The sequence below is a fragment of the Ascaphus truei genome, chromosome 12 (assembly GCF_040206685.1).
Source record: "Ascaphus truei isolate aAscTru1 chromosome 12, aAscTru1.hap1, whole genome shotgun sequence".
Taxonomy (NCBI): Eukaryota; Metazoa; Chordata; class Amphibia; order Anura; family Ascaphidae; genus Ascaphus; species Ascaphus truei.
Window position 1 is genome coordinate 20,355,555 of NC_134494.1, and position 19,596 is coordinate 20,375,150.

General features: G+C 46.1%; 1 protein-coding gene across 9 annotated transcripts in view; it reads left to right on the forward strand.

The window, feature by feature from the left end:
* BRSK2 (BR serine/threonine kinase 2) overlaps positions 1 to 19,596 on the forward strand; it is a 131,600-nt gene that overhangs the window by 103,034 nt on the left and 8,970 nt on the right. For 4 of the 9 annotated variants that reach the window (XM_075566883.1, XM_075566878.1, XM_075566879.1 and 1 more), the window contains 10 exons: positions 2,815 to 2,979; positions 6,342 to 6,439; positions 6,627 to 6,777; positions 7,034 to 7,094; positions 13,757 to 14,273; positions 14,763 to 14,811; positions 15,288 to 15,411; positions 16,176 to 16,356; positions 16,461 to 16,550; positions 19,516 to 19,563. In XM_075566883.1, coding sequence (XP_075422998.1) covers positions 2,815 to 2,979; positions 6,342 to 6,439; positions 6,627 to 6,777; positions 7,034 to 7,094; positions 13,757 to 14,273; positions 14,763 to 14,811; positions 15,288 to 15,411; positions 16,176 to 16,356; positions 16,461 to 16,550; positions 19,516 to 19,563 — 1,484 coding nt within the window. The remainder of the gene's footprint in view (positions 1 to 2,814; positions 2,980 to 6,341; positions 6,440 to 6,626; positions 6,778 to 7,033; positions 7,095 to 13,756; positions 14,274 to 14,762; positions 14,812 to 15,287; positions 15,412 to 16,175; positions 16,357 to 16,460; positions 16,551 to 19,515; positions 19,564 to 19,596) is intronic. The other 5 variants (XM_075566886.1, XM_075566887.1, XM_075566882.1 and 2 more) reach the window with 3 other exon arrangements.

A 19,596-nucleotide genomic window follows, 5' to 3' on the forward strand; every position in this document is an offset into this window, starting at 1 on the left:
TCTCGTTCTCTGATCCGCCCCTCAGTGCTGAGCGTCATTGTCTGGGCATCCCACGACGCCAGAGTAAAAACATACACAGGACGCATGAATGCAGCAAAGACGGACTGGAAACTTTCTAATTGAGTCTGTTAAGTAATATAACCTTCATCAATCAGTGTATTTAGTTATAAATAATACTGTGTGCAAATACAAATACCCTGTGTGAGCACATTCACATGTCTGCAGCCCGGCCTGTCCCCATTATCTCTTAGCATACAATGCTTCCGCTGCCGCCAGGGATTCTGGGTAATGAGCACACACTTTTTGTGCTTCTTGTCCATTTTAACACGGATCCCTATAAGCCTATGCCTGCCGTATTACCCGGCTTTTCAGCACAGCCTGGGTTAAACAAGTCCATAGCCAGTAACCCTCCTCACAGACAGCTGTTTTGACATTTTGGGTCTCACCAGTGAGAGCTTGGTTATAGGCTATGCAACGTGAAGCTGGTGCCAGACACAAAGTAAGAGGTGTATGCAAACACATGTAACTAACAATACCAACGGTAAAGCAAACAGAGCACACTGACAGATCAAATAAAATGGAACGAACCAGCTCTCACCATGTCTTATATAACTTAGGTGCTAGGATCCTGTATCTGTACCGCTGGATGCATACAAATACAAGGAAACCATACTGGATCAGCACTCAAAAAATAAATAAGAGAAAATGATAAAATCACGTTTTCCTTTTGGTTTCATCCACTTTCTTCTTTAATGTATCTTAGGGTTCGGCCCCAGTGATCACTGCTGCACGCACGCCTGGCGGCGCATGCACGGGTGAAAGCCGCGATCTGCGGTTCAGCTGCAGGAGATCGCGACGGGGGGGTGGGAGTGGTGGGGCGCGGCCATGACGTCACGCAGCTGGTTGGCCCTCATTGGCTGAACAGCCGCCGTGACGTGGCCACTGTTCGGCCGTCGCGCCAAAGGACCAAAATGGCCAAGGCGGTCGCGCGTCGCACGCACACGCCGACTGGGGTCTGCCCCATAGAAGGTTGTATCTTGTGTGCGGCACGCACGCCGTCGCGCGCGCAGCCGCGGCCACTGGGGACCTACCTAGCCAAAGGCAGCAGCAGTAGAGAAACAATATCGGCACCGACAGGGCAAGGAAAACACACAGGGAAGGAAAAGTGAGCAGACACACAATGTTATATGTGCACAATACTGGTATATGTGTGTCAGGCTTCACTAAGGGGCCTGGAGGCCTTGAAACGTTGCTGCAGTTTGCACATGTAACAGTGTGTGTCTGCCGACTTACCTTCCCCGGGGGGTGCTGATATTTTTTCTGTATTGCTACTGGGGGGGAGGGGGGTTGATACATTAAAGAAGAAACTTATCGAGACCAAAAGGAAAACGTGAGTCACTTTCTCTTATTTATTTTTTGAGTGCTGATCCAGTATGGGGTTTTTTTTTTTTTGGACACCGACAGATAGCCATATGTGCACATAAAGCAGTGGCAGATGGTCGTGTGTGTGTGTGTGTGTGCACATGAAGCACAATGACAGATAACTGTGTCTATGCACATGAAGTATAGCGACAGATCACGTTGTATGTGTGGAAATTAAGCACAGTGACAGATAGCCGTGTGTGCGCACATTAAAGGAGCAATACCAGCCTAGGAATTTTTATGCACATTAAAAAATAATATATATATATATATATATATATATATATATATATATATATATATATATATATATATATATATATATATATATATATATATATGATAGAAGCAGGGATCTCCAGAGTTGAACCCCGTTAATTTCCGCTCCGGGGACCCCGTGCTTCAGGAGATACTTACCTCCGAACTAGGCGCCGGTAGCCACTCCGGCTGAGCTGGCTCGGCTTTAACGTTTAAAGCTCCCGTGTCACATGGGCCAATAGGAATTCTCACCGATGACATTGTGCGTCCTGCAGGCCAATAGGAAGCTGCAATCTTTGAACAGCGGACATATTGGGAACCCGAGGAGAGCGGCTACCAGCACCTAACTCAGAGATGATAATCTCCGGGAGCAGGGGGTCCCCAGGGCTGCAATTAACGGGGTTCAGATCCGGAGACCCCCTGCTTCAGTCTTATATTAAAAACAATTTGCAGGCTTGGATTGCCTCTTTAAGCACAGTGACAGATAGCTATGTGTGTGTGTACACATGAAGCACAGTGACAGATAGCTATGTGTGTGTACACATGAAGCACAGTGACAGATAGCTATGTGTGTGTACACATGAAGCACAGTGACAGATAGCTATGTGTGTGTACACATGAAGCACAGTGACAGATAGCTATGTGTGTGTACACATGAAGCACAGTGACAGATAGCTATGTGTGTGTACACATGAAGCACAGTGACAGATAGCTATGTGTGTGTACACATGAAGCACAGTGACAGATAGCTATGTGTGTGTACAGATGAAGCACAGTGACAGATAGCTATGTGTGTGTACACATGAAGCACAGTGACAGATAGCTATGTGTGTGTACACATGAAGCACAGTGACAGATAGCTATGTGTGTGTACAGATGAAGCACAGTGACAGATAGCTATGTGTGTGTACACATGAAGCACAGTGACAGATAGCTATGTGTGTGTACACATGAAGCACAGTGACAGATAGCTATGTGTGTGTACACATGAAGCACAGTGACAGATAGCTATGTGTGTGTACACATGAAGCACAGTGACAGATAGCTATGTGTGTACACATGAAGCACAGTGACAGATAGCTATGTGTGTGTACACATGAAGCACAGTGACAGATAGCCATGCTGTCCCCGCAGTGGGGGGAAGAACGAGCCGGAGCCAGAGCAGGCGGTCCCCAGGAAGGTAAAGATGGGGTCTCTGCCGTCGGTGGAGGACGTGGACCCGGACGTGCTGGACAGTATGCATTCCCTCGGCTGCTTCAGAGACCGCAACAAACTACTGCAGGATCTGCTGTCTGACGAGTGAGAGCAGGGGGCAGGGGGCAGGGGGATAACATACATGCATACATGGGATATATATATATATATAAATATATATATATAGGTTATATGCAGCAATAGGAGGAGTTATAGGGAGAGGTTATATGCAGCAATAGGAGGAGTTATAGGGAGAGGTTATATGCAGCAATAGGAGGAGTTATAGGGAGAGATTATATGCAGCAATAGGAGGAGTTATAGGGAGAGGTTATATGCAGCAATAGGAGGAGTTATAGGGAGGGGTTATATGGAGCAATAGGACGCGTTATAGGGAGAGATTATATGCAGCAATAGGAGGAGTTATAGGGAGGGGTTATATGGAGCAATAGGAGGAGTTATAGGGAGAGATTATATGCAGCAATAGGAGGAGTTATAGGGAGCGGTTATATGGAGCAATAGGACGCGTTATAGGGAGAGATTATATGCAGCAATAGGAGGAGTTATAGGGAGCGGTTATATGGAGCAATAGGAGGAGTTATAGGGAGGTGTTATATGCAGCAATAGGAGGAGTTATAGGGAGCGGTTATATGGAGCAATAGGAGGAGTTATAGGGAGGGGTTATATGGAGCAATAGGAGGAGTTATAGGGAGGGGTTATATGGAGCAATAGGAGGAGTTATAGGGAGCGGTTATATGGGGCAATAGGATGAGTTATAGGGAGCGGTTATATGGAGTAATAGAAGGAGTTATAGGGAGCGGTTATATGCAGCAATAGAAGGAGTTATAGGGAGGGGTTATATGGAGCAATAGGAGGAGTTATAGGGAGAGATTATATGCAGCAATAGGAGGAGTTATAGGGAGCGGTTATATGGAGCAATAGGAGGAGTTATAGGGAGAGATTATATGCAGCAATAGGAGGAGTTATAGGGAGCGGTTATATGGAGCAATAGGAGGAGTTATAGGGAGGGGTTATATGGAGCAATAGGAGGAGTTATAGGGAGAGATTATATGCAGCAATAGGAGGAGTTATAGGGAGAGATTATATGGAGCAATAGGAGGAGTTATAGGGAGAGATTATATGCAGCAATAGGAGGAGTTATAGGGAGCGGTTATATGGAGCAATAGGAGGAGTTATAGGGAGCGGTTATATGGAGCAATAGGAGGAGTTATAGGGAGAGATTATATGCAGCAATAGGAGGAGTTATAGGGAGCGGTTATATGGAGCAATAGGAGGAGTTATAGGGAGGGGTTATATGGAGCAATAGGAGGAGTTATAGGGAGAGATTATATGCAGCAATAGGAGGAGTTATAGGGAGCGGTTATATGGTGCAATAGGAGGAGTTATAGGGAGAGATTATATGCAGCAATAGGAGGAGTTATAGGGAGAGATTATATGCAGCAATAGGAGGAGTTATAGGGAGCGGTTATATGGAGCAATAGGAGGAGTTATAGGGAGGGGTTATATGGAGCAATAGGAGGAGTTATAGGGAGAGATTATATGCAGCAATAGGAGGAGTTATAGGGAGCGGTTATATGGTGCAATAGGAGGAGTTATAGGGAGAGATTATATGCAGCAATAGGAGGAGTTATAGGGAGAGATTATATGCAGCAATAGGAGGAGTTATAGGGAGAGGTTATATGCAGCAATAGGAGGAGTTATAGGGAGGGGTTATATGGAGCAATAGGACGCGTTATAGGGAGAGATTATATGCAGCAATAGGAGGAGTTATAGGGAGGGGTTATATGGAGCAATAGGAGGAGTTATAGGGAGAGATTATATGCAGCAATAGGAGGAGTTATAGGGAGCGGTTATATGGAGCAATAGGACGCGTTATAGGGAGAGATTATATGCAGCAATAGGAGGAGTTATAGGGAGCGGTTATATGGAGCAATAGGAGGAGTTATAGGGAGAGATTATATGCAGCAATAGGAGGAGTTATAGGGAGCGGTTATATGGAGCAATAGGAGGCGTTATAGGGAGCGGTTATATGCAGCAATAGGAGGAGTTATAGGGAGAGGTTATATGCAGCAATAGGAGGAGTTATAGGGAGAGATTATATGCAGCATTAGGAGGAGTTATAGGGAGCGGTTATATGGAGCAATAGGAGGAGTTATAGGGAGAGGTTATATGGGGCAATAGGAGGAGTTATAGGGAGAGATTATATGGAGCAATAGGTGGAGTTATAGGGAGAGGTTATATGGAGTAATAGGAGGAGTTATAGGGAGAGGTTATATGGAGCAATAGGAGGAGTTATAGGGAGGGGTTATATGGGGCAATAGGAGGAGTTATAGGGAGGGGTTATATGGGGCAATAGGAGGAGTTATAGGGAGCGGTTATATGCAGCAATAGGAGGAGTTATAGGGAGAGGTTATATGGAGCAATAGGAGGAGTTATAGGGAGAGGTTATATGCAGCAATAGGAGGAGTTATAGGGAGGGGTTATATGGAGCAATAGGTGGAGTTATAGGGAGAGGTTATATGGGGCAACAGGAGGAGTTATAGGGAGGTTATATGGGGCAATAGGAGGAGTTATAGGGAGGGGTTATATGGAGCAATAGGAGAAGTTATAGGGAGCGGTTATATGGAGCAATAGGAGGAGTTATAGGGAGCAGTTATATGGAGCAATAGGAGGAGATATAGGGAGGGGATATATGGAGCAATAGAAGGAGATATAGGGAGGGGATATATGAAGCAATAGGAGGAGATATAGGGAGCAGTTATATGGAGCAATAGGAGGCGTTATAGGGAGAGGTTATATGGAGCAAAAGGAGGAGTTATAGGGAGAGGTTATATGGAGCAATAGGAGGAGTTATAGGGAGTGGTAATATGGATCAATAGGAGGAGTTATATGAAGCATTATATGGAGCAATAGGAGGAGTTATAGAGAGCGGTTATATGGGGCAATAGGAGCCGTTATAGGGAGCGGTTATATGGGGCAATAGGAGGAGTTATAGGGAGAGGTTATATGGAGCAATAGGAGGAGTTATAGGGAGCCATAGGAGGAGTTATAGGGAGCGGTTATATGGGGCAATAGGAGGGGTTATAGGGAGCGTTATATGGAGCAATAGGAGGAGTTATAGGGAGGGGTTATATGGGGCAATAGGAGGAGTGATAGGGAGAGGTTATATGGGGCAATAGGAGGAGTTATAGGGAGAGGTTATATGGAGCAATAGGAGGAGATATAGGGAGAGGTTATATGGAGCAATAGGAGGAGTTATAGGGAGGGGTTATATGGAGCAATAGGAGGAGTTATAGGGAGGGGTTATATGGAGCAATAGGAGGAGTTATAGGGATCGTTATATGGAGCAACTGGAGGAGTTATTTGGAACAATAGGAACAGATATGGGGAATGGTTGAGTGTGGATTATCTGCAGGGTGAATTCTGATTCCTCGTCACTTCTCCCTCAGAGAAAACCAGGAGAAGATGATCTATTTCCTGCTGCTGGATCGGAAGGAGAGATACCCCAGCCAGGAAGACGAGGACCTGCCCCCGAGGGCAGATGTTGGTAAGATTCTGCTGCCTCCGAAGGAGAAATATCCGTAAACTAAAGGACCTATCTCCAAGGGCAGATATAAGCAAGATAACTCAGACACGAGGATCTTAGTAGAAGGCACTTAGCTCTGTGTCTTGCTCATTGCCCCTCTTCCCTGTGGTTGGGGGTCCCACTGATCATTCTCTCCTCTTCCCGACAGACCCCCCCCGGAAGCGAGTGGACTCTCCCATGCTAACCCGTCACGGGAAGAGGAGGCCAGAGAGAAAGTCCATGGAGGTTCTGAGTGGAACGGACGGTGGGTCCCCGGTGCCTGCGCGCAGGGCCATCGAGATGGCACAGCACGGGCAGAGGTGAGACATAACTACCTACCTATCGACTCATCCACCCGCAGCACAGGCAGAGGAGGGACATATCTACCTAGCTACTATCTATCCCAGTGCCAGCACCCAGGCTTATCAAGATGGCACGGTAAAGACAGGTGAAAATATTAAACAATAGCCCAACTCAGACAAGAAGCTGCCCCAGCAATGACCTGTAGGTGCACTTTGTCTTATACATCAGTAACAAGTATGCCTGTTATAAACTGTACAACTCTCTCTCATGCAGGTCACGCTCTATCAGTGGTGCTTCTTCTGGACTCTCCATCAGTCCGATCAGTAGTCCCAGGGTGAGTGCTTTCTATATACCCCCCACTGCTCCCTGTGAACCTTATCCTCATCCCCTGAACCTTATTCCCACTCACCTCTTACTTTCCCATCCTGTTAGTACTAGATCAAGACTGGCTGTATGAAACTGACGTGTTTCACTAAAATTCCTCCTATTGCACCATATAACGCTCCATATAACCTCTCCCTATAACTCCTCCTATTGCTCCATATAACCTCTCCCTATAACTCCTCCTATTGCTCCATATAACGCTCCCTATAACTCCTCCTATTGCTCCATATAACCCCTCCCTATAACTCCTCCTATTGCTCCATATAACTCCTCCTATTGCACCATATAACGCTCCATATAACCGCTCCCTATAACTGCTCCTATTGCTCCATATAACGCTCCCTATAACTCCTCCTATTGCCCCATATAACCTCTCTCTATAACTCCTCCTATTGCACCATATAACCGCTCCTATTGCTCCATATAACCTCTCCCTATAACTTCTCCTATTACTCCATATGACCGCTCCCTATAACTTCTCCTTACTCCATATAACCTCTCCCTATAACTCCTCCTATTGCTCCATATGACCGCTCCCCATAACTCCTCTTATTGCTCCATATGACCGCTCAGTCACCTCAATACATTGACACCTAGAAAGACCGGAAGAATAACTCTCCAAGCATCTGTGTGTTTGTGTATGTCTATCTTTGTCACCTTGTGTGTGTGTCTGTACATCCCTGATGATCTGTATTATTGGGTGGGGTGTGAGTCGTGTATGTACAGTATATAATGTGTATGTATATATGTATATATGTGTGTGTGTGTGTGTGTGTGTGTGTGTGTGTATATATATATATATATATATATATATATATATATATATATATATATATATATATATATATATAATGGATAGAATACCTGCTACTGACCTCACATATAAATTGTACCTATATCAGACAAAATACGCTGTAGTGTTAGTAGCTGTTGACGGTGCTGGGGATAAATTGAATATGCAAACGAAAGAAGATAGTGTCCCTCAAAAAGCACTCAGGTATACAAAATATATACATTTATTAATGATAACATCACACAAAATATATTTTAAATCAGTCTCTAGTACCTCAAAAATTACAACAATAAGGCTAGCACCCCTAGATGAAAGAAGCAGCTCAATAATACAAATATAGCACACATACTGTAATGCTATTGAATCTAAGTTGAGGGTGATGAGGCATTCATTCAGCCTCCCACCTACATGACCGGCCGGTCAATATAAAGTAATGATGGAACAGGAGCAAACCCTCAACCTGCAGCATATATATACACCTGGGGTACAACGATCCCTAGCATCCATTTGGTAAGTGAAGTGAAAACCACATCATCTGTTAAATGTGTAAATGACTATGCAATAAAAACAGCACAGAGAAAAAATCCCAAAAAGCAGTCCAGAACTATAAGTTCACAGCGACAACTCCACTGCCTGGAAACCTTCAATGGAAATCCAAACGCTCTATAAAAGGTGAGTATACTGGAGCATCGCCGAGTCTACACTTAGCCTCAGCTGACATCAAAGAGCTGGAACGGCTGATGAGAGGCGTGCTGATAAAAATGGCCGCCAAATCACTGCTGAACGCCAGGAATCTGGAATAGGTGTAGAAGCCACAGAGGTTACTTAGGCTTGGTCCCCACTGGCTACTGCAATGCTCGCTATGGCGGGCGCTGCTGGGACAAGAGCCGCCTCTCAATGGGCCGGGCCTGCTGCGAGGGGGGCCGCCGCGCTGCGTGTCGAGTTTTTCTTCCAGACCCGAAAATTGAGATGGACACGGGCGATGGAGCGCTAGGCCACGCCCCCGGCGGTTCAGCCAGTGAGGGTAAACCTGCCGGGTGACGTCATGGCCGCGCCCCCATCACCCTTCCCTGTCAGTCCCCCTGCAGCTCACTGCAGACTGGGGAATTCGGCTGCACGCGCCGCCAGCCTCGCAGGCACGCGTGCAGCGCAGGCACTGGGGCCGTAGCCTAAGAGTGTACACACAGAAAGCAAAGCCCCGACGTACGTTTCGCCAACCGCTTCGTCCAGGGGCTTAAGGAGGAAGCGAACCCTTGATGTATTTATGTCGCGTCCCCCTGTGACTTCAGACCAATAAAAAGCTTGCCGCACCAGACCAACGCAGCTGATTTGGCAGCCCGATCTCCCTGCCACACAGGAATAAATCCACAGCTGTGTTCACATAGTATAGCCTGGTTATCTAAAGCCAGGTCCCCCCTGACTACTGCAGCGCCCACTGTGGTGGATGCTGCAGGGACAAGAGCCACCCCACAATGGGGCCTGGCCCGGTGTGAGGGGGGGGCGCTGCGCTGAGAGAAACTCATGCTCTCAACAAAATTGAGAGCAGGAGTCGCGACGGAGCATTAGGCCACGCCCCCCGGCAGTTCAGCCAATGGGGGCGAACCTGCCGGGTGATGTCACGCCCCCCCTGTCTTTCCCCCTGCAGCTCTGCAGACCGGGGAACTCGGCTGCACGCGCCGCCTGCCTCGCAGACGCGCGTGCAGCGCAGGCAGCTGGGCCGCAGCATAAGTTTAAGACAACAATCATTAATATCACAGATGGAGGAAAGAGATGAAGAAACATCAACAAACGAGATTGAAGCCAAATTATAAACATAATCTACCACTCTAGTTATAAATACATTCCGGAATAATGCACACTATAAGTTGTTACATAATATAAGTTATACAAAAAAAAACCTGATTCTCCTGAGCCGAAATACATTCCGGAATTATGAAAACTACCGCTCCGATCCCAGTCACCTTAGGTATTTGCAATTATCTTTAGGCATTCGTGGTGGAGACTTGGAGAGGTCTTTGTTACAACGAGAATGCCGTTGGATTATAAAGCTAGGCACCTTACTGCCACAGGGTATGAATGAATACACGGACTATGCCACGTTTTTGTGATATTCAGCTCTTTGCTAGTATATATACCGGTCACTTTATAATATGCTTAGACCTATTTATGATTATGGGTATTTTTGTCTCTTTGTTTTCCAATACATTATGAGTTCCTGTATATTATAACATCCTTGATTAGTTTACACAGTTACTGATAAATGAAGCAACAACCCTCCTATATACTTTTAAATTTGATGGGACAGACTTTTGTCGAAGTCACTGTTTAAATTCTGTTACGTTCAATGGTATAACTTATATGATGTTACAACTTATAAGCGGTAGTTTTCGTAATTCCGGAATTTATTTAGACTCAGGAGAATCAGGTTTTTTTTGTATAACTTATATTATGTCATAACTTATAAGTGTTAGTGTGCATTATTCCGGAATGTATTTATGACTAGAGTGGTAGGTTATGTATTATAATTTGGCTTCAATCTAGTTTGTTAATGTTTCTTCATCTCTTTCCATCTCTGATATTAATGATTGTTGTCTTAAACTTAGATAACCAGGCTATACTACGTGAACTCAGCTGTGGATTTATTCCTGTGTGGCAGGGAGATCGGGCTGCCAAATCAGCTGCGTTGGTCTGGTGCGGCCTGCTTTTTATTGGTCTGATGTCACAGGGGGACGTGACATAAATACATCAAGGATTCGCTTCCTCCTTAAGCCCCCGAACGAAGCGGTTGGCAAAACGTACGTCGGGGCTTTGCTTTCTGTGTGTACACTCTTAGGCTACGGCCCCAGTGCCTGCGCTGCACACGTGCCTGCGAGGCTGGCGGCGTCTGCAGCCGAATTCCCCGGGCTGCAGGGAGCTGCAGGAGGAATGACAGGGAAGGGTGATGGGGGCGCGGCCATGACGTCACCCGGCATGTTCACCCTCACTGGCTGAACCGCTGGGGGGCGTGGCCTAGCGCTCCGTTGCCCGTGTCCATCTCAATTTTCGGGTCTGGAAGAAAAACCCACGCCCCCCCTTGCAACGGGCCCGGCCCATTGAGAGGCGGCTCTTGTCCCCGCAGCGCCCGCCATAGCAAGCGCTGCAGTAGCCAGTGGGGACCAACCCTTAGTAACCTCTGTGGCTTCTACACCTATTCCGGATTCCTGGCGTTCAGCAGTGATTTGGCGGCCATTTTTATCAGCACGCCTCTCATCAGCCGTTCCTGTTCTTTGATGTCAGCTGAGGCTAAGTGTAGACTCGGCGATGCTCCAGTATACTCACCTTTTATAGAGCGTTTGGATTTCCATTGATGGTTTCCAGGCAGTGGAGTTGTCGCTGTGAACTTATAGTTCTGGACTGCTTTTTGGGATTTTTTCTCTGTGCTGTTTTTATTGCATAGTCATTTACACATTTAACAGATGATGTGGTTTTCACTTCACTTACCAAATTGATGTTAGGGATCGTTGTACCCCAGGTGTATATATATGCTGCATTAATAAATAAATATATATATTTTGTATACCTGAGTGCTTTTTGAGGGACACTATCTTCTTTCATTTGCATACATATATATATATATATACTGATGCAGCGGCCATTATTCAAACACATCTCAGCGCCGATTTTGAGTTCTCTGCTGTTCCCCACGCAGCATGAACGCGGCTAATCGCCCCAGGCACCCGCGCGTATCGCGGATGTTTTGTTTCGAATTTCATGGATTCTGTTTCTTCGTTTGCAATAAAATGGATGAATTGTAATGTGTACAGTTCTGCGCTACTGCGCTACTGCGCTACTGCGCTACTGCGCCACTGCGCCACTGCGCTACTGTGTCACTCCGTCACTGCGCCACTGCGTCACTCCGTCACTGCGTCACTGCGCCACTGCGTCACTGTGCTACTGTGCTACTGCGCTACTGTGCTACTGCATTACTGCGCTACTGCGCTACTGCGCTACTGCGCTACTGCGTTACTGCGCTACTGCATTACTGCGCTACTGCATTACTGCGCTACTGCGCTACTGTGTCAATTTCATGTTTTTAATCGCCAGAACACTAAAATTCGTTTTTCTGCACTCGCCGCGCTCGCATCTTAGTGCGGGGAGGCTGGGATTCATCCCGCGGTTTCAAATCGGGATTCCGATGTACATGACGCGTGAAGTGTTCAAATAACGGCCGCTGCATCAGTATATATATATATATATATATGTGTATACATTACCGCATAGCAGCAAAAAGGGAGACAGCACTCAGTGAATGAAAATAAATGTATTAAATACAGCACAGTTATGCTGTCTCCCTTTTTGCTGCTATGCGGTAATGTATACTTTTATTATTTATATGGGACATGCACCTATTCATTATTGAATTTCTATTGGAGTGCCGGTGATTTTTTATCACATATATATATCTTTATAATAAATATTTTCCGTGCATGCCTATTCTCCATACTCGTCCTGTATACACAGTTTGTACCTATGTTTCTTAAAGCAGTAATCCTGCCTATTTTGCTGATTGATGTTTTTTACAGACTTCGAACCGGGGGTCTCCCAGGGCTAAAACATTGCTATTTTTAGCTCTGGGCACCCCCATGCTTCCTAAGATACTTACCGTTTGAATTGCCAGTTTACTTCCTGGACTTTCAAAGATGGAGGCCGCCGTCATCCAATAGGAAGCTGCGACATCATCCGTTGTGCCTTCCTATTGGACTGCAGGACCAATTTTGATTTGTCGAATGGGAGCTTCAACACCGGCAAATAAAATGGTACGTATCTTAGGGACTCTGGGATCCCCGGAGCTACAAACAGTTTGGTTCAGCTCAGGAAGACGCCCCAGTTCTAAAACGAGTAGACAGGATTGCTGCTTTAACGCTGGGACCTATTAAACGCAACCCCAACGCGTTTGCAGGCCCCTAGCCTATGGTATGTTGTTACTTGGCTGAGTGCTTTTACTTTGCTGCTAAGCTGCTGTGTGTCTCTAGCTGTTTTGAAGGGCTGCACAGTGACCCCCGTTTTGCTGCCGCTAACATGCATGTCTTTTTTTCCGTTCTTTTTTTTTCCCCCTCCTCGCTGGCTGCTTTCCCACTCCTTCCCTGTGATCTCTGACCCCCCCTACGCACTCCACTCGCCTCAAATGACCACATCCTCATCCCTTATCTGGGTTCCTCTCCACCTATTCCCCTGGCTGCTTTGCTGCTTCCTGCAAATGGCTTTTATACCAATTCTATTCCAATGCATCGATCCCTGTGTGTGTGTGTGTGTCTGTTGTTCTCTCTTCCGTTCTCTCTTCCGTTCTCTCCTCTCTCGTTGCTGTCACGTGTTCTCTCTCTCTATTCCACTCTGTATCACCTCTTCCTTCCTTCCTCTCTTTTTGCCTCTGTTGCCCCATCTGTCTCTATTTTTCCCTTTTGGTTTTCCTTTTACCTTCTCTGTCTCTCTTCCCTTTTCTCCTTTTCTCTCCTCTCTCCTTTTATCATCTTCCAATTTCTCTATCTCTTTCCTACTCGCCCTATTTCTCCCATTCGTATTATCTTTTGTCCTCTTTCCTCTGCCTTCGCTATTTCCCTCCCTCTCTGCACCCCTCTTTTTCCTTTTCTCCCCTTCTCGCCCTCTCTCTGCATCACCCTCTCTGTCTACTTTCCTTTGCTGTTTTTCTCTCTCCCTGCTGTGTTCCCTTCTACTTTCTCTATCTGCTTCCGTCTCTCTATCCTTTTATCTTCTCTCTCCCTCCCTCTTTCTCTCTCCTTTTCTCTTTTTCCTCTCTCTTTCCTTCTCTTATTCTCTCACAGCCTATCAGAAGGATTTTCGGCCTCTCCCAGCCCCCTACCCTACCTCCCTCTCCCCACCCGATACTGGCCTCCGACCCTTCTGGGCACAATGGTTCCCCCTTAGTTCACCCCAAAACCCACACTTTTCCCCCCAAACCCCGAGCCTCAGAGAAGCACCTCCAAACCACCCGATCCAACCCCCTCCCATCCGCCAACCCTCCTAGGGCCCTACCTCTGGTTCCCAACTCCCCCGCTAGGTACGTTTCTCCCCGAATCCCAGCCAGGCTGCCCGCCTCTGACCTGGCCACCAAATCTGTGCCCTTTATACAGGTCACTCCTCACCCATCACCCCGTGGCAGCCCCCTCCCTACCCCCAAGGGAACACCCGTTCACACGCCCAAGGAGAGTCCGGCGGGCACCCCCTCACCCACCCCCCCATCCAGCCCCAGCATCGGGGGGATGCCCTGGAGAACGAGACTGAACTCCATCAAGAATAACTTCCTGGGGTCACCGCGATTCCACAGACGGAAAATGCAAGGTGAGAAGGGGGAGCACAGAGAGAGTGTGGCAGAGAGAAGAGGAAAGAAGGTGAGGGAGAGGGGGGATCTTGCTAGGAGAAAGGTAAGAAAAAAAGGGGAGGAAAAAAAAGAGGGAGAATGGGAGAAGAGGGGATTGAGCAGAGGGGTTACAGGTTGGGGGAGGTGATTGAGGTTCAGTATAAAGGGAAAGAGGGTTAGATATTGGGAAGGATTGACGAGTAGCAGTCATTGGATATTTAAGATTTGAGGTGTTTGGTATAATGGGGAAGGGGTTATGTGTGTCATATATTAGGGGAGGGGATGGATTTTATGAGAGGGGTTAGATTCATAGGGGGAAGGGTTTAGAGATTTACAGATTGAGGAAGAAGGAAGATCTCATTGATAAAAGTTAAAACCAATAAGGAGGGATCGGGGTATGAAGGTTACATGTGTGGGGGGTTTATGGATTTGAGGTTAGTAGAGGTTATTAATATCCACTGTGTGTTCAGTTCCCACAGCCGATGAAATGACCAACCTGACACCAGAATCATCCCCAGAGTAAGCAATGTCTTAAAATTCATCTGTCATCCCCCATCAATCATCAAACCCCATCATTCGTCAATCCCGCCCATTATCCATCAACCACACATTGTCCCCTCAATCAGACCCATTTTACCCATCAACCCACCTTATTACTTATCAGCTGCCCAATGCCCATTGACCATTACTTACACCCCTATCTGCCGCACTTAAGTCATGGGAAGGTGGGCTCTGAGTGCTGGCGTCATCCATGTTATGGCCAGTGGACATGACCCTGAAGAAGGGATGTTATCTCTCTGTGACCACAAAGTTCAGTGGGGGGGCAGGGGGGTCATTATACAAGAAGTAGTTGCAATTGTATCTAATTTTAAAATGACACACACACAACTTCTCTGCTTCTGTTCTCCTCTACGCCCATCACTCACTCTCCTCTCTCCGGCCTCTTCTCTGACTACTTCATTCTCTCCCTTTTATCCCCTCTCTGCTCTCTCCAGACTGGCCAAGAAGTCTTGGTTTGGTAACTTCCTCACCCTGGAGAAGGAGGATCAGATCTTCGTGGTCATTAAAGATAAACCTTTAAGTTCCATTAAAGCTGATATCGTCCAGGCCTTCCTCTCGGTGAGACCCCCACACTGACCAGAAAGTGAGCCCCACTCCCACCTGTCCAGGGAGACTGTCCAAAGAAAATATACTCCCTGACCCATAGAGAACCTCCCTCTGACCACAGAGGGACTCCTCCAACCTGAAGATTCACCACCATACGAGAGTCCATCCCATGACCATGGACATCCTCCCCTACTCGATTGACGTGACAGAGACCAACCCAAACCTGTGCAAAAGAGAGAGTGTGCTGTGTCTGTCATATTTTAGAGTGTGTTATACATGCAGTGAGTATATGTGAGGGACTTTTATATTTAAGGCTACGGTCCCAGTAAGCGCGTGCACGCACGCATTGGGGCGCCTGACGGCACATGCACACGTAAAAGCTGCGATCAGTGGACTCACCTACTCACTCACTTCTTCGATGGGACGCGCGACGAGGGGGCGTCATATCCTTTTCCATAGCCCATTGGATGAAAATTACTTCACTATGATTGGCTTTAAAACATCTCAGCTCTCATTGGTTTACAAGAAACCGCGTGACGCCGCATGAAACGACAAAATTCTTGTCTTCTCAAAATGCGGTCGCGCCATCGCGCTTTCTGCAGGCACACGCAGGTACTGACTGGGGCCTGCCCCATGGAGGGCCGTATCTTGTTCGCACCACGCAAGCCGTCGCTCGCGCAGCCGTGAGCAGTGGGGACGAGGCCTAAGGGTGTGATATACACAAAGAGTGTGTGTATGCGTGACAGTCGTATCCACCTCTGCTTCATCCCCCGCAGATTCCAAGTCTCAGTCACAGTGTGATCTCACAGACCAGTTTCCGAGCGGAGTACAAGTCCACGGGTGGTCCATCCGTTTTCCAAAAGCCAGTGAAGTTCCAGGTGGACATCACATATACAGAAAGCGGGGAGAAGCAGAAGGACTGCGGGATATACTCTGTAACCTTCACTCTGCTGTCAGGTACCAGCCTGTGAGACAGGAGAGAGGGGGGGGGGGGGGGACAGTGACAGTTAAGAGGTTGATGCGGTGTATGATTACCTAGTGTCCATCCTCTCCTCCTCCAGGTCCCAGCCGGAGGTTTAAACGGGTTGTGGAAACTATTCAGACTCAGCTGCTGAGCTCACACGAGCAGCCGTCTGTGCTGCAGCTTTCAGGTAAGAGTCGGGGGGTTGGAGACACAGGAACTATAGAAACTCCCCTGCCCCCACTTACCGACCCAGAGCCCCCCTCTATGACCAGTCCTTATCCTTACAATGCTGCCAGTGTTTGACAAATCAGACACATTGAGCTAGAGATCTGCAGATCATCGCTCAGTTAACCCCTTCTCAACTAGTCTTACTGATATTGCTCTGGTAACCAATTACCTTCTAGAAACCTGCAGACCATCGCCCTGGTAACCCCCATCACTGCTAAAGACCCAACGAACATGATGATTACACTCTCTCATATATATATATATAGAGCTTCCACTGCAGCAAGGGATTCTGGGGAATGACATGCATATGAGCAACACGTGTCACCTTTTGCCTAAAATCTATTCTTACATGGAACCCTTATAAGCTAATGCTTGCTGTTAACACAGCTTTTAAGCATGGGATTCGATGCAAAGCCAGTCAAACCACTCACAGACAGCTTTTCGACCTTTTGGGTCTCATCTGTGTGAGGTTGGTTGTACTGGCTTTGCAGTTTTCAAGCTGGGTATATATATATATATATATATATATATATATATATATATATACATATATATATATATATATATATACACATATATATATATATGTATATCCACATATACATATACACTGTGTTCGGGAACAAAGGGACCTCTTTCGTTTTTCATCATATCTTCTACATTACTCGCTCCATTCCCATAAAAATGTGCAGATCTGGAGATCTGTTATGTAGATTAACACTATATAAGAAGCACAATGTAGACACATCAACTGATTTGAAGTCAATTGATGCCACTGTATTATGTCAACAAGTACCAGATACCCTGCGGGAGGTTCATGTTGGTGACACGAGAAATAGGAGTTTTTCATTTGTAGCTCGTAAATGTGTTAAACGATTCTCATTTAATATTGAGACACCAAGATTACTATAAAGTTTGAGTTCAACGTGTGGTTCAAAGCATGTGTTTAAAATATCCTTCTGCTGAAACACTCGAATACAAGAACAGCACCGTCTTATTGCATAATCAATAACGCTTTGGTCCAGCTCTTCCCACTCCTGAACGATACGAATGAGTTTTTTCAGTCCTCCGAGCGATCGTCCTTTACCAGGAAACATTTTATGGAAGTGTTTTGGACTATAATCCTTGCTCTGTCCCAAGCACTTTATAACGTGATTATCTTCTGCGCTACACGCCATTTTGTAACGATGCACTTGATGAGGTCATCACGCCAATTCCAAAGGATATTTATTAGATTATCAAATCATTCTTAAATCTAATAATCTACTGTGACAAACCTATAACTGCTCAAATAGTCATGAATATTGAATGATTTTTCTGCAAGATATGGCGAAAAATAAAAGGGGCCCCATTTTTCAGTGTGTATTACACAGTGTGTATGTATGTGACTATATATATATATATATATATATATATATATATATATAGTCAATAATATAGCAGTTGGCACTCACATACAGTATACTCCAGTGAATCCTGATGCTTGTCCCATCATATGCATAAAATAAATATATTTACCAGATACAGGTCTGGTAATGAAGATTTTTAGTATTCCAAAGCGTGTATTGTGACGTTTCGGTCTTCCTCAGGGTTGGAAGGTCCCTCTACTTGGACCGAAGCATTGGTTGAGGTGCCCTGTACTCACAATACACACTTTGGAATACTAAAAATCTGTGTGCTGTCTCTTTATTACCAGACCTGTATCTGGTAAAAATAGATAGATAGATAGATAGATAGATAGATAGATAGATAGATAGATAGATAGATAGATAGATAGATAGTGTCTATAGCCTGCAATACATACACTAACCACATGGTGTCATTTATGTAATATAACCTGCAATATACACTGACCACAGGATATCACTGCTCTATATCCTGCAATACATACACTGACCACAGGATGTCACTGCTCTATATCCTGCAATACATACACTGACTACAGGATGTCACAGCTCTATACCCTGCAATACATACACTGACCACAGGATGTCACTGCTCTATATCCTGCAATACATACACTCGCCACAGGATGTCACTGCTCTATACCCTGCAATACATACACTGACCACAGGATGTCACTGCTCTATATCCTGCAATACATACACTCACCACAGGATGTCACAGCTCTATACCCTGCAATACATACACTCACCACAGGATGTCACTGCTCTATCTATACCCTGCTGTACACACAGACCACAGGATGTCACTGCTCTATATCCTGCAATACATACACTGACTACAGGATGTCACTTCTCTATACCCTGCAATATACACTGACCACAGGATGTCACTGCTCTATACCCTGCAATACATACACTGACCACAGGATGTCACTGCTCTATACCCTGCAATACATACACTGACCACAGGATGTCACTGCTCTATACCCTGCAGTATACACTGACCACAGGATGTCACTGCTCTATACCCTGCAATATACACTGACCACAAGATGTCACTGCTCTATATCCTGCAATATACACTGACCACAGGATGTCACTGCTCTATACCATGCAATACACACTGACCACAGGATGTCACTGCTCTATATCCTGCAATACACACTGACCACAGGATGTCACTGCTCTATACCCTGCAATACATACTGACCACAAGATGTCACTGCTCTATATCCTGCAATACACACTGACCACAGGATGTCACTGCTCTATACCCTGCAATACACACTGACCACAGGATGTCACTGCTCTATATCCTGCAATACATACTGACCACAGGATATCACTGCTCTATACCCTGCAATACACAATGTCATCACTATATACTCTAGGAAAGACATGATTGGAGTGAGTTTTGGAGGTGAGGAAGGGGTGTGTGGATTTTCGTGGGGATGGTTGTTATGTGTGGGAATGTTTGGTTTATGTCCCCCACCCTGTTTTTCCCCCTGTGCTGTCCAGACCCCAATAACTGTATGGACTATCTCAGTGGGAAGCTCTCAAAATGTGGTAAGGACCCTACAGCTGTGTGCTCATATCTCC